Below are 20,183 nucleotides of genomic sequence, written 5' to 3' on the forward strand. Positions count from 1 at the left end.
CCACGCACCGTTTCGGACCTGAGGCAATCCTCAGAGTTACCGGAACATATTATTTCGCGAAAACGCATAGTAGAACAGTCAGAAACAGATAGAATTTTGCCCAGCTATGGAATCAATCATGTTTTGCTGTACCGTTTTCTCAAATAATTTCATTTGAGTTGTTTCTGCCCGGGCTTCCGCGCGGGCCTCCTTATATACTGTACGAGACCGGATTTTACTCCCATGTTTTTCACCCGCGGCCATGCGCGGCCTAGCGGCGGTCGGCGAACTATTCAGTGGCCCGCGCGCGCGCGTGTCGCGCAGTGCCGGATTGCCGAGATGTGCCGGATCGCGTACTGCGAGACCTCGCGAAAATTGTACTATAATGACACATGGTAAGTCTGCAATATGAGGTACTTGAGGAAAAACGAATTAAAAGCTTTCAGAATTTATAATACTTATTTAGATAAACAAAATAATTTATAAACATCCCAAATGTTATATTTATTGAGATATTGAAATTTTTTTATCTCTACTTCTACTACAGATGTACACAATGTATTCTTATCAAAGATAGATTTTCACTCTTTGTTGCAAAGCACACATTTTTCCAAAAATTTTGAAATTTATAAATTCTAACAATTTATCCTACAGTTATATAAATCTTGTAAATTGTTAATTGAAAAATATATCAAGCTCTTTAGATAATTTTGTATCCAAAAACTGCAATTTGAAACTTATAAAATTACTTAACTAGCAAGCGCTATAAAATTGTCACAAGACGCTGTATTACAAATTTTCTATAACTTTTTCAAAGAGCTTTAATTTCTCTTTTTATATTTAATGTCGATATGCTGATAATACAGATTTTGTCTATATTATTTCAATATTATTTGCTCAATAGAACATTATTATTGTCAAAACTCTGTAGTATATGTATAGAAACTCATGAACATTGCACATAAAGAAATGCTTAGTGGTAGTAATGTAATTTTTTAATTAGGTACTACAAATTCTGGCAAGTCTTATATAGTATACCTTGCAAAGGACCGCTACTTCACCTGGAATTATACCACGAGCACTGGAATTTGTGTTTAACAATATTACAACAACACCAAATCCATTTTATAAACCTGTGCATTATAGCGACGTTATCAATCTTGACGCACTTAAACGTACACAAGAGCTTGAAGCAAAAATTAAATTGCTGTCATTCTGTTCCGATAAGCATCAGAACCTAATTACCTACAAACAAATGCAAAAATTGTTGCAAGAGGAATCAACTGGGGCGAATTGCCCCAGTCAGTGTTATGATGCTCATTACTCAGTTTGGGTTTCATTTGCGGAAATCTATGATGAAATTGTATATGATTTATTGTCAAATGAATGCCAGGAAAAGAGGATACCTTTGAAATTAGTAACGGACTCTAATGGCAGAGCCTTTATAAAAAATTTAAAGACTATTTATGTTAACTCGGCGGCAGAAGCTTACCTGATCTTAATGGCGGGGCAATATAATTTAAAAGTAGCCGCAACTGAATGCATTGAATGAAAACAGCTCAAGATCTCATTGTATATTCACAATTATATTGTTAAAATATTATACAGAAAATTTACCAGATAGCGTTGAAGTGAGCACGTATGTATTTTTCTTCCCCTTTCTAATATTTTGTATTTATATATAATATAAATTATATATATATGTATGTATATTCTCTTTTTCTACTTATTTTTCTTAATAAGTTTAACAATGTTTTTATTTGTTTTATATAATTATGAGAAAGAAACTAAGATTACATTAATTTATCTGTATCATTAGAATCCTAATACTTGGGTATTTATAGCAAACTAGTATCAACTAAAATGCCGGCGTGGCCGCTCTCGGGTCTCTCTCCGCCTCTAACTTCGAGACGAGTGGAGACAAGGCGGCCCAGGACAGTTGGCAGATACGGCATACAATATCGACGTGATAAAAATGTAATAATGAAATGCCCTTGCAGGAGGACGGCGGACGAATCCGGATCAAGATGATAAAAAGAAAAAAAACGAAGAACTGGAGTCGTAAAAAGCAATCTGTACCCCTGGTGGGACTCGAACCCACAATCCCCGGTTTAGGAGACCGATGCCTTATCCATTAGGCCACAGGGGCTATTGACGTTCATTCGGCCCTGCGAGAGTACATATCGTGGCTGCTTCGCCGCCGCGAGAAACGGGAGCGCAAAGGGAAGAAGACACGCGCACGTGCCACGTAGGGATCGGATCGTCGTCGCGCGAGAAAGGGCGAGACAACGGGTTTTTTTTTCCGCAGGTTACCGTCGACGGAACATGACGCGCGGGCAGGACCGAGTCGACCAATCGCGATCGAGAGCGCGAGGCCTGCCGCCTTCGAACTTGCTGCGCGACCCGTCGTCGACCGCGTTTACCGTGCGAGTTTCACGTGCGGACCAGTTGTTTCTTCGCTCCCGATTGCGGTTGTTCTTTAAAACGGCACCGTTTAAAAATCGTTATCGCGTCGTCGTTAATTTAGACAGACTCATTTTCGACGCTGCGAACGATTGCCCGACGAACGAGCGGCGCTGGCAATTTTATATTATATTTTACCCGCATGCAATACGTCCCGCAACGTGCGTATGTCAAGGTTAGGTTAGGTTGATTCCACGTCGGCGAACATGATTATTGCGCGCGCTACTGGATTTCTTTCCAGGTACCTGCATCGCGAGGCTCGACGCTGCTTAAATAGCGGTAATTGCACGATTGTCGCATAAATCTAGCCTTTAAGTCCCTAACTGGAGTAGACGGGATGAGCTCTGCGCTAACACGAGTGAGACGAGTAATGAGTAGGGTCCTCGGTTTGATCCCGGCCCTCGTCCCGTTAAGGGAAAGTCTCGAAAATTCAGCGCCTGAAGGAGCTCAAGCACCTAGTGTTGGATTCAGTGCTTAATCAGGATTTAGCATCAATTCCAAAGAGATTTTTAAAGATATCTGATATATAACCTAACGGTTGGAAGGTTCCCACGATAGGGTAAACTTAAGACAACCCGGAGTAAACGCCAGATCCCACTGGTAAACAGGCAGGAAGGAGAGTGCCTGGACATTTCTACAATTATAGAATACATTATAGAAATGTCCAGGCATCCCTGCCTGTCTGTGCGCAACTATGAGAACTTACTTTTCCCTGTTAACGTTTAAAATTCAACAAATGAACATAAGCAGTGGGCCAATATCATTTAAAATAAAAATTTGCCATTATTTCCGAATAACAAAGAGCCTTTGCACCTTGCGTTTTACTGACTGCGAAAGGAAACTGCGTGGCTTCATATCACGCGGTCAGTCTGTTTTGGTTTAAGTAGTTAAAAATCTGTCAAACGCTGAACGGTGATTTCAATCTTAATGTTTACTCCGTTTAGATCGTGCGGTCTCGACGGCGGCGAAGACGCGAAACGAGGCTAGAAACGAGAGGCACATTGTCTGGCTCGACATGGAGGTGCGCGAGCGTTACGAGCCGCCTGACTGCGCGACGGCAAGGAGAGTGTTGAAAGGAACTGGATGTTTCAGATGACAGGGCTGGAGGTGGAGACGTGTCACATCCTGGAAGTCGCGTGCTTCGTGACGGACGAGCACTTGGCGCTCGCGAGCGACCACCTCAACATTGTTATACACCAGCCGGACAAGGTCTTGGAGAACATGTCCGAGTGGTGCAAATTACAACACAGAAAGGCAATCGCGTCTCTCCCTTTTTCTCCGGAACGCTTTTCGCGCCGCGACGACACGACGCCGCTAACCGTTGTTGAATTCAATTCCAGACCGGCCTGATCCAAGCGTGTCGACTGAGCGAGACCACGCTGGAGGAGGCGCAGCGGAGCACGCTGCGCTTCTTGGAGAACCACGTCCCGCGAGGAGCCTGCCCGCTGGCTGGAAATTCGGTATACATGGACCGCATGTTCCTGAGGAAGTACATGCCGCTGGTCGACGATTATTTACACTACAGGATTATCGACGTCAGCACCGTTAAAGATCTGGCTAGGTAGATTTGAGACAATTCGATCGCAGTTGCGTTTTAACATCGCGCACGTTCTTCATAAGGTTGGACGTGCGTGCTTGCAAATAAGTAAAAGATGCAATCTTCTGTGCTTAGGAGATGGCAGCCGGAGATAAGTAAGGCAGCTCCGAGAAAGCAACATTCTCACAGGGCCGAGCACGACATAAAGGACAGCCTGAACGAGCTGCGTTACTACAAGAAAAATTTCTTTATATCGTGAGGCCCCAATAAAGATCCCGTTTTCTTGTTAAACGACCTGCATTCGATGACCGCGTCCGCACGTGTAAGATACACAGGCGGGATTAAACCGCGAGAAAATAAGTGTGAAGGAAGACCTTCCCATCACGCGTCGCAGTTTCCGAGAAAGTGCCATAAATTTAGTATTACATGTAAATAACAAATATTTAAATACTGTGGTCTCGATTAAATTTTCAACGGCGAATAAATGGTCGATTAAATGGCGTAACAGATGCGCGCGAGACCGCAACGGCGAGACGTTCGTTTCTAGACGGATCATCCGTCGGAAAAGGGATCGTCGCGTCGCACGGACACGCCGATCGCGGCGGATCCCATGTAGGTCAGTGCGGTGTTGGTCGCAGCGTGGGTGCGGCGCAGGGCACGCGAACGGCAGTCGACGGCGGTGCGCGACGGCCGGCGGAGAGTGGTGGGGGGAGCGGACCGACCGACCGACCGACCGACCGACTGGAGTCGCAATCGGGACCGATCGAGAATGCTCGCGGCTGGCTGCTGCCGCCGCGCGAGAGAGCGAACGGGCGATGGCGAGTAGCGATGGTGGTGCTGGGTGACGGTGGTGACGACCGCCGCGGATTTTTTTTTACCGATGGCTCTGTCCGAGGTGCATAATCTGGCCGCGATTATCGGCAGCAATGCTTTCGCCGCTGGCAAGGTGAGGGCACGTTCTCTTCCCATCTCGATACACGCGTAAGTGACTCCTCGTCGCGCCTCCGCCGAAAGCTCTCGGCGGAGAGAGGGGGGGGGGGCTTTCTCCCGCGGCTCGACGCAGGATACGGGCCAGCGGTTTATTCGGGCCGCGGCGCGGTACGCTCGCAACGACACGAACGAAGAGGAGGAGGAAGATACCGCGTAGAATTGCGGCTAAGAAGAAACGGGACACCGTCGGCGACTCCGACGAGGAAGGCGCGGGAGGGTGCGATCCGCGTTTGTTTGCAGCCGTTCGCCGTAACGGGCGAACGCCCGCCCCCCCCCCCCCCTGCCGCCCGCGTAGTCCCCCGCGAGAGAGAGAGAGAGAGTGAGTGAGTGAGTGCGTGAACGGTGACGATGTCGGAGCCGCGTCTATCCTCGCTCGTCGCGATCGGCGAGCGCGGATACTCGCGGTGTATTATTGGATCTGCCCTGGGTGTGCGTGTGCCTGCTGTCTCTCTCGTCGTACGTGTCGTATACGTGTGCGCGCGCGCGCGCGTGTCCGTGCGTGCCCGCGCGCGGCGCGGCGGCCGCCCCCCCTCCCCCTCCCCCGCCGCTCCACCGCGGATCGTGACAGCGATAGCCTTCGACGTCCGCGCGCTCGATTCCGTTTATTAAGATTTTACTTTGTCGACTCGCGTCGCGGCCGAGACGTAGTCGCCCGTGGCGTGCCGCCCCCCCGAGTCGCGCCGTTCGAAAACAATCGATAGACTCTCTATATCTCCGTCTCTCTCTCTCTCCGCCGCCGCTCGCGACGCGAGTACGTGCCACGGTAGGGCGCGAAGGGCAGGGTGAGACTTCCCCGCGGGAGTTGCTCCCTCGCGTCCACTCGGGCCGCGCCGCGTCGCGCCCCCACCCCCGCGATGCCCGCCGCCCCGTGTCCCACGAGAAGATCTCATGTCGACGAATTGCTTCTTGTAGAATAACGAGGCCGAGCGTGGTGTCAATATGCTGGAAGTACCGCGGAAGGTTTACTCTAGGGACGTGCACGGCGTGGAGTACAATCACTGGGGCTATGACTTAGCCGGCTGCGGCGCAAAAAGAAACGTAAGTAGGACTTATTAGTCGCGCGCCAACGCGGCGGGTCGTCGTGCACTGAAACCGCGGTCTGTTTAGATGAACGTCGAAGACGAGGATGGTCAAGATTTAAACAACCCCATGGTCAACGACTTGGTATCCAAGATTCTCGACGAGGACTCTATTACCATTGACACCTGTTACAACAGCTACAACAGCGGGGGCGCGCGTCACTATCAGACGGCGGACCTGGGCAATTCCTGCTCCAGCCATGTCGCGGACAGTCTGGACGCCTGCCTGACCGACGTCGACCACCTGGTCGCTCGCTATCCGCTGTCCAGCAAGCTGCACAATATTTATAACAACGCCAAGAGCGAGTACCATCATTCCAACAATCTCTGCAACGACCTGAAGACGCTGAGCCTCGGCGCGTGCGTGCGGCAGTCCGCGGAGCAGAGCAATATGTGCGGCAGCGACGTCGCGTCGAGCGGCGCGTATTCGTCCGATCCGCGGGCGCCGCACGGCTCGCACTCCAACGACATGTACACGAGCGGCAGCGGCATGCCGTTGTGCAACGACCTGCTGACTACCACGAGCGGGGCGAGTTACGGCGGTAAGCAGCCCGGCAGCTGGACGACGGAGCCCATGCTCGCCCCCTCGATGGGATGCCGCGCCGAGCTGAGCGGCAATTACTCGCGGCTCGCCGCCAGTTGCGCCAAGCCGGATCTCAATTTCAACGTGACCGCGTTAACCCTGGCGCTCGACTCCCCGAATCCCGTTCCCATCGGCGAGCTCGAGTACCACAACGGCATGCGGCAGAGCGTGCCGTCCGGCTCGTACGGCGGCGCGATGATGAACGTGCACGACGTGTACGGCAACTCTAGCCAGGGCCCCGGCTACAGGCCCAACTCGGCGATGACCGACCTCAGCGTCGATTCCGGCTTCCTGTCCAACTCGCCGCTGCAGCACTTCTCGCCCGCCGACACCGCCCTGCACACCTGCTTCGGCAGCGGCATGCAGCGCAACGGCATCGGCGACTTCAAGGACGTTCACGACAGGCTCAACATGACGAGCATCGGCATATCCAGCGAGCAGATACAGTTCTTGCAGTCGCAGCCCCGTAGCTACAAACTGGATCAAGCTGTGGACCAAGATTACAAAAACCTGATCGACTATTATCCCCCTGGTACCAACAACTTTGTCGCGTCCTCGGCGAGTAATCTGGACACGAACGAGAACGTTTGCTTCCCCAGCGACTGTAGGATCGACAACAGCCTGCTGAAGATGATCAATCCGAAGTCCAAGTCCGTCGAGAGCAAGACGTACTCGCCGATAGGATTCCCCAAGAATCTGAGCTCGCGCAACTTGTACCAGCCGGTCGCCAAGTACGGCTGTCACAATTATCAACAGTACACTGCCAACAGTGGCGACGCTCTCAAGATACTGCAGCAAAATTCGGCGTTCTATCACAACGACTTAAAGCAGCCTAAGGTCAACGCGTACAAGCTGGACGGGTTCGACCTGACGAAGGAGATCGCGTTCCCCTCGGGAAGCCACCTGACCGATCGCATCGCGGCCTCCACCCTGGACAAGGACGCCTTCAGTCACATTTTGAAACAACGACACCATATATCCAAGATACAGAGCATTCCGCCCGGGATCCCGCCCCCCGATATCATCTTCAACTCGGGCATGATGTCGGGCACGAGCGCCGTGCGATCGGGCGCGTACCCGTCGGTGATGCCGGTCCACGTTCCCGTGCCGGTCCATCCCGTGCCGCGACTCTTCTCCGCGCTCTACGGCGGAAACTTGAGTTTCAGAAACGGCAGCGGCGCGGCCCGCAAGACCGGCCCCTCGAGTATACTGCATTTCAATCTCGAGCAAACGTACGAGCAGTTCAAGCAGTTGGAGAAGGAGCGCAAGAAGTGCGAGGCTGGATTGGCCGCGCATTTCCCGGGCAAGCGGGTGACCAGCGCGAATAACATACCCATCCCGCGTCTACAGGGAAACCCGTCGAGGGTGGATCGCCTGATAATCGACTACTTGAGGGAACACGCGCGCGTCATTACGTTGATAGCGAAGGTGAGCGGTGGCCGGTGTCTTTCTTTCTGTAAATGGCGGAACAATTGTGTCGCAGCTTTTTTTTTACGCCCTTTACGCTACGCAACGTGTATTAAACGTACATTTCATTTTGCGAAACAGATGGAACGCTTACGTGGGACCACGATGAACCAGCGTGTGCACAAAGCCATGGAATATTGGCTGGAAGCTATCAAGTACGTTCAAGAGTGCCGCAAGCAAGAGATCACGAATGCCATCAAGCGTCAGAAGGAGAATCCACATTGCATTTTAGCGTACGACGACAATGGTGAGTCTCGTGGTCGAGCGAGAGCTCTTACGAATATTTTTACAATGCGGTACGCATCGAAGATTGATGCGCGAAAGCAGATCGTTCGCGAACAATTAATTTAACTCCCGAGCAAATCCTCGAGAGTTAGTCTATTCTGATTGTCTTCATCTGCGAAGCGAAAGCGAGTAAACAGTCAAGATTTTAATTTTGGAGTTAACTCTTGAAAACTTGTAGATGAAACTCTTAAAATTCATAACAGATCCGCTTTTACACGACAAGACTCCTTCCAGGATCAATTGAAAGGTTTCTAACTCGCGGAGGAAGCAGATACAAGTCTACAATCTTTTTGTTTAATTGAAAAAATAGAGATAAGAAAGTAACGTAACGCCAAAAGCAACAAAGCCATCTAATTGAACGCGCGGTAACCTGAGATGTTAAATATCGACCCTTACAATTTGCAATATTTTGTATAACATTTTACGCGTGCGTGTGTGCAGATATTCTGACCCTGGCTGGAAGCGTCCACGAATTGACAAAGGCGTCGCGGTACGCGCGGACCGGTATGTATAATGCGCTTCAGGCTACACTACTTTATGACTTGGCCGTAGAGAAGAAAGTCGTCGAGACTTGCAAGGATCCAGTCCTAGAGGCGAAAGCCCACAGCGAAAGTCAAACGAAAGACGGAACCAACGATTACACAAGCAATACCTAGCAAACTTGCGCTGAATCCACTTGGTATCGCTCATCTTAAAAGTAACTAAATCGAAGAGAGTCCAGCAGCTTTTTACTTACGTACAGTAATTACGTTTTTGAAAAGCTTTTGCTGGTGTATTACGATTAATTTTACTGTTGAAACAAAATGCCGCCCATTAAATTCAAAACTTTCACTCGCGATACACGAGGTAATACATTACGAATGAACTAAATGCGTAAAAAAAAAAAACGGACATTTGGAAACGCGTGCGACTTTTTACAGGTTATTAATAACTCCATAGTTTTCTACCGTACGTATTTTAATGCTTACGACAGTGTAACCGACTTAGCTTTTCGAGAACACCGATTTAGATACGAGAGTTTCGCTCAACTGCCTATCCTTTATCGGTTTATCTCTGTCGTGTGTCAAACAGAAAGAAATATCGCTTTTTTCCCTCGACGCCAAATGGAAATAAACCGAGAGCAGTGTCGATCGTGTTTGAACCGGTGAACGGCCGCTAGCTTCGAAAAATCGTTGACGACTCGTAACTCGCAACAAGAACGAGATTGCTCAGATGTATTACATCCTTTAGAATTATGATAGAAAGACGCCGTTCTTTGTACAATTACTCGTTTATATACGTATCCTAAGTTAAACGAGGTATAGATAGGCAGAGAACGCCGATGTACTCGTTCAAGATGTTCGGCAGTAACTCGTTAGATTAGCTCAATGTGGCCTTCCTTGAATGTGTGACCCATAATGTGGTAGTAGATGTTCCAGGATTTGAATATTTCGCCAAGTGTAAGTGCGATATTTCATCGCATGCAACACGAGCTTATATATATATACTTACAGCTTATATATATATGTTATATATATAAGCTTTAATATATATACATATATATATGTATATTAAAATGTTGTTTATATATAGTACTAATGTCAGACTTTTCACTACTGGTATCGCTCCGGATGTATTCTCACTTTACGAATACGGGGAAAAAAAACAAGAGATACATATACGACACGCACATACGCCAAGTAATCATCTACATTACATCTACAGGTATACGCACAACGACATACGAGCTACACCCGCACATGAAACTCTTGCACAGTACATACGTAAATGTGTATACGCGCGTATACGTGAGACACACGTGCGCACGTATACGCGGTATTACTTTATGTCGTTGCTGTGTGTTATGCTGTTCCTGCTTCACGAATCACTTATTGTTATCTCTGTATCAGACGTAATCATCGCCGCGAGCGGAGCGACAGACATATCGCGATGAAATCGCGAACGAATGCGCCGGTCGCGTACTTGTAGCCAATGCTAATTAGTACCTAAAGTTTCTATTATCTGGCATTTAATTGTAACCGAGAGAGTAACCGAGAGGTCAATCAACCTTCGCGCTTCGATCTCTTTCGCGATCACCGGGTCGCGTGTCGCAGTAAACAGTGCGAGGAGTTTATCGTTCCAGACTGTCTTACAAGCGAATTCGGTTGCTCGCACTAGCGCGCACTGAGTGCACGCTAAGGCTTGTTCAGAGTCAGTTCTTACATTTATCATCTTAAATACACATTAAACAACTCATTTAGCCAAAAAATGATCTGTACAGATGCTGTATGTAAAATAAGCCTTAAATGTAAGAATTGACTGTAAACGAACCTTGGTGCGCACTGAATGTTGCACCAGTGCGAGCAACCGAATTCGCTATTAAATTCAGCTTTCCACAATGGATCTAAGATAGTTTGGAGATAAGCTTGTCGACGAAACAATTTTTCTCAATCGATTACGCAATCCAGTATGGTTGTTCCGTTTTCGTCTACTTCTCTTCAGAATAAACGAAAATTCGCGCGCTTAGAAGTACACGCGTGTTTTACGAACGTCCGAGTATAAAATCGTCTAGCGTGATACCGCATATCGCGCGTTAAGAGCATTAATGATACAGCATAGATATGTGTTTGACAATCCCTTTTAAACTGCATGCAATGTTACTGCAGACTTGCGCACGCACGCGTACACAGTGACACGCATACAAACGCGCGCACATATCAGTATTTTGAAACTAGGATGACCAAGCATTGTGGCTGTGAAGTGGAGACAAGGCAATGTCGTATTATGTGTGTGATCAGGATACGAAAGCTAGACAGGCTCGATGCGAGAGTGGATAAAAAACCTAATTTGCAAAGTTTACTTCAAGTATAAAATTGCGTTTTAAATGAATTTTACAAATAATTAACGTGAAGACTGTACGGCAGTTTTGGTCTGAGTTCTTCAAATCATGTTTGCTAAATCAATCAAACATGTAATTTTAAATTCAATTTCGAGTGCTGTTAATCTCAAGGAAATTTTAGGTAATGATTTTATAAATGAATGTACATATACAAGCCATTTTCAACTATTTTCAACAATGAAAACTAAACTCAGTGAATCTGCATCATTTTTAATACGTTCAATATTTAATATTCCATAACTTGGTGAGCTAACAGTTAGTTTATCCGCTACAGTACCACTGGCGCAAGGGACTGTCGTCGCTACACAATGACAGACCTAATACGTTCGCTATTAGATTTAAATTAAAATTTACTTTATATTTTGGAGCCTTTGGAATAATATTGGTTATTCTCGTTTCAAATGGATACGACGTATTGTATATGTAAACAGTTGCTTTTTGACCAACGGCATTGGTCTTTATTATTTTTTAAAATAAAAATAACGTTACTCACTATCGATTTCAATATTTGGTTCTGGGAAAATTTTTATGCAATTATATTTTGTATTGGAAAATTCGAATATCAAATTCCGGAAAGTTTTGTGAAACGTGATCTTAGCCAATATTCAGATGAAAGAAAGTGCCGTTGGTCAAAGACACTCCGCGTGTTGTATGCGTACGTATATGTATGTGTGCCCGTTGCAACAAAGCAGTATAAGTGCGCCGCGTCCGTATATGTAAATAAAAAAAAAAGCGATGTCGTAACAATATAGCCGAAAATATGGCAGGAACTGACCAATGTTCGAGGCGCGAGACTGTTAAGCTATGATTACCATATATATATATCATAAAAAACGACATACATGCATACATAGACCAAACATTTGTATAAGTTTTCACTAAGGCAGCGGGCAAATCCGCAAATTGATAATTGAGATCGAAAGAGAGAGAGAGAACGATAGTTAATTTCTCTAAATACCTTTCTTAAGATTGACTTGGAAAGGTACCAGTTATTTAGAGAAACCAATCCCTCGTTTCGATCTTAAACTATCAATTCCTTAGGATTGAAAAATGCTTATCTTATGCATATATATGTATATATATGTCGTAAAACTTAAAAATGATGCTATTGGTGACGCACAGTCAAGCACTCGTGATAACGATCGTATCGTTATTCGATCACGTTGTATCGAAACTCATATCTCTCGTCGTAGAAAAAAAAACGCGAATCTCGTCCGCCATTGAATATCGTGAAAGTATTTCTCTAAACGGCTTTGTAAGATTAATGTTAAATTGATGGTAGCGTGGTAAATTGCGATCGATACGTACTTCGGGGCTATCAACGCATAGTTGATCCGTAGTTATTTTTCTAGTTAGTTTTTCTGTCCTACTTAAAGAGACTCGTCGTGAGACGGCTACTTGCGATATGTATAATTTGTTACCTGCGACTTGCGTTTATAGATTAGACGGTTATTGATTTGACGCGACCACTTTGTCATGTCCGAAAGTGGTAGAAGCTTTTGTAGACGACCAGTATTTATACGTCGATAACTGAAATATGTTGATTAATATCTAAAGTTTTAATGAGTTTGTTACTTTTTTTTTTATCGAGTCAAGTCTGGTTCAGTTCTTTGCGTACACAGTTATGTGAACTTTATATAGTTGACTTGTAGTAGTTATTTGATGTTTTACTCGTTCAATTGTTCCTATATAGAGAGAATATAGATAATTTCTATGTACTAAACTAGTAGAATGGCTAGTCGAGCGTACGTAGTATCGAGGTCCTACCCGACTTACACTGTCTACAATCGTATTCTTTCGTTCTTCCTAATAGCTAGGTGCTGCTTTCGAACTCGCCTATAAGCTTTAAGTCTTGGATGGAGTAAAGCTGAAATCGTAGGGCCTCGTGCTATGCTCATTACGAATTTACCATATTATGTGTTTCAGCGCGTAGCGTTATTTATTATATAAATTTACTATTCGTTCGCTTAATATACAATTGTGGGTACTCTTTTTGCAATTGACACTACGATATTGTACCTCGAATCTAGTAATAGATAGAGACCAGCGTGTAGTTATTCGAAGGAGCTTTCGTTCTGTCGATAGATGACGAGACCATGACATGATAATGGCTCTCGTTCGCGTATAGTATCACGTATATTGCGTGTATCATTATTTACGTGTATTCGGCGTAGAGAGAACAAATGTGTAGGCAGGTAATATTGCGAGCAACCATGCGAAACGAAAATCGAAGTGTAATGTTATCAAAATGTACAGGGTTCCCATTTCAACTGTATTATCTCTTACGGGCCGATATATGGATAATTCGGAGACGAGAGCTTTTCGTCGGTATGTGAAAAGAAATCGTCCATTACTTTCCGTGTGTCGACGTTAGCTATTTTTTCCCCCCGCTTGACGCAAGAATCTTCACTGAGCGAGTCTTGCGTATTATATCTCTAATAATTTATATGAACTTTCGCCTCGGTAGAGAATGTTAGCGATCGTTTAAACAGGAAATCGGCTATTTTATAATAATAATTACAACACTGCTATTTATTATTCGCATTTTGTTCATTCTTTAGCTTCGAACTTTTTCTACGAAGTTAGAACGTGGCTCTGGTATCTAATGTCCGATCAATTAGATTTAAGAATATCGGCTTCGAACTGGCCGGAAGATAATATAGTAAAAACGGGACGAGCCGTATAAAAGCGATACACAATATAGACACATGTGTTGATACATTATAGATTTATATGTATGTGTGTTAGGAATCGTTCTCGCGCTTTTCACACGATGAAGGGGAAAAAAGTGCATTGGCCTGTATCGTCGCGACTTGGCGATCGCCGAGCGAGAATATGCGTATGTAAGAAAATATGCCGAGAGCTTCTTAGATAAATCTAGGGAACAATGTACGGCTCTATCTCGTTGCTCTTTCTTCCGTTCTCCCTCTGTAACCTCTGTGCGAGGAGGGGGAGGAGGAGGAGGAGGCGGGAATTGAGGTCTAATATTGAAGCTCGTAGATATTCAAGCTCCGCCGTCGATCGATATCCGTACTGGTTTCTCCCCGAGTGTGTTTGGAAATCGCGTACGAGTAGCGCGAGGCAAGGTAGACGGAACGTAGCGCAATTCGGATAGATTCGTTTGTTAAGACCCTAGAACTCAAATTAGCGCGGAATAAGCTCAGGTCATGAGAAGCTTCCTGATGTTAGACACTTAACGATGTTAGATCATTTTAACTACGAGATTCGACGGCACGTTCGCCCCCCTGCCACGAGACAATTCTTCCCGTCGCGTTGTTCGTTGTTTTCTGTTTTACGTCGTTGTACATATATATATATTATATATATACACGTATATAGCTATGTAAAAGTGTCGGGGATTGGGAAACCGAGTCACGATCTGGCCGAGTTCGAAGTTCGATACCGCGTTCGGCGATCCTTACATTTTCACTCGCGAATAAATGTCACGGGTGGCGTTCTTCGTCTCTCTCTCTTTTTTTTCTTCCTCGCGCGCGATATCGAGAATCGAGCTCGCCGAGATCACGCTCGGTTTCCAGTGCCCGGCAACAATTGACCAGAGTCGGTAATTAAGTAGCCAGCGGAATTTCTACGTGAAAACGGAGGCGTTTACTTCGGCCGTCTATAGAGGAATGACGCTGTCTTGCCGGCCGGTTTATACTCGTAACACACACACACACATCGCCGCTTATTTTACATGACGTACCGCATAGATAAGCAATAGGTGCGCGAAGAAAAGGGGGGGAAAAAAGTAGAAAAGTGGAAGAGGCGTCAAGCTCTCACACGTAGATATCGTTAGCCGCTCGTCTTAGGGACACGTTACGCGACTCGTAAGCCGTTTATATGTTTAGAACTCGCGCTCGTATCTCGCGAAATGATGCCACTTCTAATTATAGCGCATTAGGCTCACTGAAAATCCTCGATTAAACTCGTCGACGACGAGCGTTCGCAATGCGGGTCACGTGGACGTCGTCGTAAGGTGCAATCGGCGTCGGGACGGTTTTGCGTTAAATGAACTTAACGGAACAGGGGCTCGATTCTTGAATCATTCGCAGGAGAAACGTACGCGAAGATTCAGACAAGTTGCGAGTTAATTGACCATTTGCATGGCTTCTAGCCAATCAACTTGCAACTTTTCTGTGAGCAAAATTCTCGCATACGTTTGGCTGATGGCAGAGAACGATCCGTAAACGCTTAAGACTGTCTTAGTCGTAGACGCAAAGCAAGGGAGAGAAAAACTTGAATCGTGAAAGTCTCTTGTATACGACTTGGGCAGTCTTAAGCGCTTACGGACCGTTCTCTGCCATCGGCCTTTCTCTTACGTAGGATTCAAAACTTGAACTCCAGATTCACACTTGTGCACGGAGAGAATTTTCTCGAGAGAATTCACCCTGAAAACCATGTAATCGTGGGACAACATGGCATTTTGAACAACTATATGAGAATTTGTTTTAATTTCACTATACATTCTACTAGTAAAATGTATGGTAAAATTTCAGAAGCTCTCGTACAGTTGTTCAAAATGCCACGTTGTTCCACGATTACAGGATTTTCGGGATGAATTTTACGATAAGTTTCTCTCAGTGTGTAAGTCGAGAATAACGACAATTGAAACACGTTAATTATACAATACTAATATGATTAGTATTCTTATGTTGCCCGTGTCATAATTTTATACAATAATTAGTAGTTTTAATACATTTAACATTTTAATAACTCAGCTTTTGTCATACGCGGGAATAAGTTGGTACAAGTTACCTATAAATAGCAAGCCTCGACCGTTCACACATCGATTGTAAAGTCGGATGACTCTGATGGGTTTGACTGTGCGAATAGAATTTAACGCGTGAAGAATCGAAGAGCTCGCCCTTCCAAACGCTCTTAAATCCGAATTGTAACGGGGAGGAATCTCCCGGTTAACTGCGACTTTTTCGCGTTGTAAAACTTGACGCGTGTAAATCGAGAAAGTCACTTTGGTTTCAAGACTTGGGAGGCGAGTTCTTCGGTCCGTCCAAGGGGTGCAACTTACGAACCGCTACTTGTCTAGATACGCATATGAATGTAATCTACAGATATTCGCGTCCGTTAGATTTTAAGGGTAAAACTTGTCGATTAGAGTTCCTAACGATGTGTTAGATAGTCGCGAATAGTCTTCGGCCGCAATGACGCGTCGGATCAACGAATTAGCCGGGCGACTACGCGTCTCAGCTTCACGCTCCTGTCTTATTGCAGTCTTAGAGTCGATTAAGAGAGGAGCCAAGAGTCGAACCCATCAGAGAGCGAGCCGGCTTCTCCTTACGGCGCGCGTTCTTGCGGGAGAAACGCGGCGCGAGCAAAGGCGAACATCGATTCCTCCTCCCGCTCGCGAATTAAATTTAACTCAAGACAATCGCGTCACTCCGCCTCGAGGCGTCACGTAGCGCTCAGAGTAACGGGGGAAGAAAAAGAGAAGAGGAAGAAAAGCGGGGATGAACACACACACACACGCGCGCGGGGGGCATCGGCCTACGTCGCGTCGACGAGGATCGAGCGGAGGTGCTCGGTTTGCGGACCATTAAACAAAGGATACTGTACAACGATTACGCTACAATAATATTTAATGTACCTCTAGGTGGGAACGGGACTCGCGATGGGTCTCGCGACACGGAAGCGAGGCCGATCCAACTTTAGGACTTTAGTCACGCTCGCGTTCGCCCCGGTTTGGAGAACGCCGCGACACGGCGGGATCCCACGCGCGCGTCCCGGCACATAGCAATCGTTTCCCATGTATTTTATTAGGAGCTCTGACGCATTTCGTACGAATTTATCGGGATGGTTTATCTAATCAGACTCCTTTCTCTCTTCGAATACGTACACTTAAACCGCGATCCGAAGGGTCTTTCGAGCGCAATCGCGCGGAAAGCCCGATAAATGTGCATAGCGCGAAACCGCTCCGGGAAGACGATGATCCTCCGCTCTACGAGACTACGTTGCGTGTCTCGACGGAGGGAACGTAAAGGCGCGGAAGCCCCTCTCGAAAGGGCCCTTCAATCTCCAACGACGCTCGAAGTCGTCTATCACTCGTTTCGTTTCCTCGCGTTCGCACGTAGCAAGGGTGGTCTTAGACGAGAGCGCGGCTGGTTAGGTATACCGATAGTTAGCTCGTCGTCGTGTTATCCGCATTGGCTTTCTCGCGCGAGCACGAGCGTGTTGCCGCAATTGTTATTTTTATATTTAACCGTAAGATTTTTACCGAGCGAACGGTCTGTACCATTGCGACTGCGATGAGCGGGAAATTAACAGCGAATTCGGTTGTTTGCACCAGTGTGCACTGAGCACACACTAAGGGCCCGAGCAGAATGGCTGTCTTGTACTCTTAAGACAGTGTTTTATGTTTTAAATCTTTGTCTTAGGCCCGGTCTACAATGAGTTGTTAGTCGTTAGTCAGAAGTCGGAACTATATGTCGGTCCTTTTTCTTCCACCCAGAAAGGAAAAGGATCAACATATAGTTGCGACTTACGACTAACGACTCATTGTAGACCGGGCCTTAAAGTAACGCACAGTAACTGTCTTCTGACTTAAGGATACAAGACAGTTACTGTGCGTCACTTTAAGGCAAAGATTTAAAACATAAAACATTGTCTTAAGAGTACAAGACGGCCATTCTGCTCAGGCCCTTGGGCTTACTAAGTTTACAGTCAATTCTTATATTAAAGGATCGTCATTAAACATCTCTTGAAACGTTTCTTAACCAGCAAAATAATTTGTACAAGTCACTTTTAGAGGCGCTTCTGTCGATAAAAGAGGATTCGGAATATGGGCCTGAGGCTTGTTTGTAGTTAATTGTTATATTTCACTCAATCTTAAACATACGGGCCTTGGTATGCACTCAGTGTTCGCTAGAGCGAGCAACCGAAATCGCTATAAAAGAGAAAAAGAAGGCACGGAAGGCAGTGCCGTGGAAATTGACCGAGAGTTCGCGATCCCGGGGGATCGTCCGGTCCTCTCGATCTTCGCCGCCGTTTCGGACCCGCCGTTGATCTCCGCATCCTCGTTGCGGCATGCCTTAAGTGTGTCACCGTGTGTTAACCGCATCGACTACGTATCGCATCTTCGTGTTGTCATCATCGTCGTTATCGTCATCGTCGTTGTTCCCGTCGCCACGGGCTGTTCACTCTTTACTTCTTCGCGCGACTCGTTTCTCTATTCACGGCGATTCTCCAGCGACAGTTCTTATCAAAGTACTCAGACACATATCGCGAGAGGAAAACGATCGCAGAAAAACACTCCTCCCGAAGCTTCGTGCACTCGCAGCAACGTCTCGCACGTTTTCCCCCTCGAAGACGTCCAGGGTCTCGTCGAATCTCGCTGAAATATCTATCCGCCCCCCCCTCTCTCCTTCGAGATCCCGCGTCTCCCTCTTTCCCCAGGTGGAAAGCGAGTCTTCTCTTTGAAACGGAAATATTTTCGTAACGCTTTTATCAGCCCCGCGCGTCCACCGGGCGTCACACGGTGAGGCGCGACGCTTTAAACGCGATCGGTCCCCGACCAGCAGAAGCGAAAATTCTCGGGGTTCTCCGCGAAAATGCTTCTAGGCTGTGACTCTCGTAACCCGAGAAATCTATCGCGCGAATTATTATCGAAACAAATGACAATCCTTCCCCGAGCGGAAGTCGAAAACGTGAGGGAGAGAGAGGAGAAGAAAGGAAGTTGGCGGAGACCGCGCGTCAACAGGTGGAGAACACTCGGACACGCTTCCTCCCGGTACTTCAACGCAATATTTACGATTTCTATCCGTTTCGCCAACGCTTGCCCAACCGGGCATCTACGCAAGCAAACTAAGAATTTAAAAAAAATATATATATACATAAAAGAAACGTTACATTTTAAGGTATCTCGGGATAGATGCGTGGGACGCGAGGAAGCCGAGACTGGGGAGAGCCGATGGACCCTTTTCTTTCTTAAACCGCGCGCGTTCCGGCACGCGCCGCAGGTCGTGCGAGAGTAATGATATTTAATGATAATACGCGAATGATATATCTTTAAATGGGCTGTGGTAGAAACAAAAAAAAACCTTTATATATATATATACTTTACATATATATACCGGGTCGGATCCTCTCGTTTTACTCACGTAAAGGAAAAGGGAGGGAAAAACGGCACATCTCATTCAAAGGCGCGTCTGTCTTTCGAGCGTGTGAAAGTCACTGTCCTACCGTTTTTTGTCTCACACAACGATTACCTTGCACAAAACGTACCTAATTGTACACACGTGTGCGCGTGTATGTGTGTACGTGTTAATTACACGTGACACGGGGCGGCGCCGTGACGTAAGCTCGGTCTCCGATCGCGAGGCACGGCCCGCGGAAGGCTTATTCGGGGGCCGCGCGCCACTCCGCGTCATGTAATATGCACAGGGTGAATCTTGCATCTTTTTACGAAACTCACGAGAAGATGGAACGGGCCGAGACGAACGAACAAGTCTCGCGCCATTTTGCGATGTTCTCAATAATGAACGAGAAATGACCCGATGTCGAGTCGACGTCGTCAACTTGACATCGAGTCGACATCCATTTGACAGTGACGACGTCGACTCGACATCGAGTCATTTCTCCCCATACAGCACGCATGTCTAGAAGTCGTCTTTTAGATATGTGTGTCTAAAAGACGACTTAAAGATGTCATGCGTGCTGTATGGATTGTTCATTACTGAGAATATCGCAAAATGGCGCGTGACTTTTTCGTTTATCTCAGCCCATTCTATCTTCTCACGAGTTTCGTAAAAAGATGATATGATTCATCCTGTATAACGCATACATTGTGCATCTATACACGCGTATATTGATAGTAGGATCCGCCGTAATGATTGTCAATAATATATCGTACCTATCGTACTCGTCTCGATACGCGAGCAGATTATATATATATATATATATATAAATATA

The 20,183-nt window shown here is 46.4% G+C and overlaps 2 protein-coding genes and 1 non-coding gene across 7 annotated transcripts; 2 read left to right on the forward strand and 1 right to left on the reverse strand.

The window, feature by feature from the left end:
* Positions 1–2,055: 2,055 nt before the first annotated feature.
* Positions 2,056–2,128, reverse strand: Trnar-ccu. The gene has a single exon. It is a non-coding gene; the product is annotated as a tRNA-Arg (tRNA).
* LOC105569449 (probable oligoribonuclease) lies at positions 2,058–4,270 on the forward strand. 2 transcript variants are annotated; one of them, XM_012025929.1, is made up of 5 exons: positions 2,058–2,721; positions 3,387–3,463; positions 3,535–3,696; positions 3,783–4,003; positions 4,115–4,270. In XM_012025929.1, the coding sequence occupies exons 1-5, from the start codon at positions 2,649–2,651 to the stop codon at positions 4,236–4,238; spliced, it is 657 nt and encodes a 218-aa protein (XP_011881319.1). In that variant the 5' UTR covers positions 2,058–2,648; the 3' UTR covers positions 4,239–4,270. The 2 variants fall into 2 exon arrangements, with proteins under 2 accessions (XP_011881319.1, XP_011881318.1); XM_012025928.1 differs by lacking the exon at positions 2,058–2,721 and adding an exon at positions 2,728–3,305.
* Positions 4,271–4,634: 364 nt separating this feature from the next.
* Positions 4,635–10,410, forward strand: LOC105569451. 4 transcript variants are annotated; one of them, XM_012025930.1, is made up of 5 exons: positions 4,635–4,925; positions 5,882–6,007; positions 6,077–8,059; positions 8,180–8,345; positions 8,825–10,410. In XM_012025930.1, the coding sequence occupies exons 1-5, from the start codon at positions 4,860–4,862 to the stop codon at positions 9,037–9,039; spliced, it is 2,556 nt and encodes an 851-aa protein (XP_011881320.1). In that variant the 5' UTR covers positions 4,635–4,859; the 3' UTR covers positions 9,040–10,410. The 4 variants fall into 4 exon arrangements, with proteins under 4 accessions (XP_011881320.1, XP_011881323.1, XP_011881321.1 ...); XM_012025933.1 differs by having other exon boundaries at positions 4,898–4,960; XM_012025931.1 differs by lacking the exon at positions 4,635–4,925 and adding an exon at positions 5,075–5,186.
* Positions 10,411–20,183: the final 9,773 nt, after the last annotated feature.

This window comes from Vollenhovia emeryi, unplaced genomic scaffold, assembly GCF_000949405.1.
Source record: "Vollenhovia emeryi isolate VEMERY1.0 unplaced genomic scaffold, V.emery_V1.0 DF939124.1, whole genome shotgun sequence".
Lineage (NCBI taxonomy): Eukaryota > Metazoa > Arthropoda > Insecta > Hymenoptera > Formicidae > Vollenhovia > Vollenhovia emeryi.

Bases quoted from the DNA above. Each gene is read 5' to 3' on its own strand.
- LOC105569449 (XM_012025928.1), top strand. From the start codon at position 3,137: ATGAGAACTTACTTTTCCCTGTTAACGTTTAAAATTCAACAAATGAAC. The intron at 3,464-3,534 runs GTGCGCGAGCGT...TGGATGTTTCAG, and splicing joins TTGTCTGGCTCGACATGGAG to ATGACAGGGCTGGAGGTGGA. The intron at 3,697-3,782 runs GCAATCGCGTCT...ATTCAATTCCAG, and splicing joins GCAAATTACAACACAGAAAG to ACCGGCCTGATCCAAGCGTG.
- LOC105569451 (XM_012025930.1), top strand. From the start codon at position 4,860: ATGGCTCTGTCCGAGGTGCATAATCTGGCCGCGATTATCGGCAGCAAT. The intron at 6,008-6,076 runs GTAAGTAGGACT...CGGTCTGTTTAG, and splicing joins GCTGCGGCGCAAAAAGAAAC to ATGAACGTCGAAGACGAGGA. The intron at 8,346-8,824 runs GTGAGTCTCGTG...GCGTGTGTGCAG, and splicing joins TTTAGCGTACGACGACAATG to ATATTCTGACCCTGGCTGGA.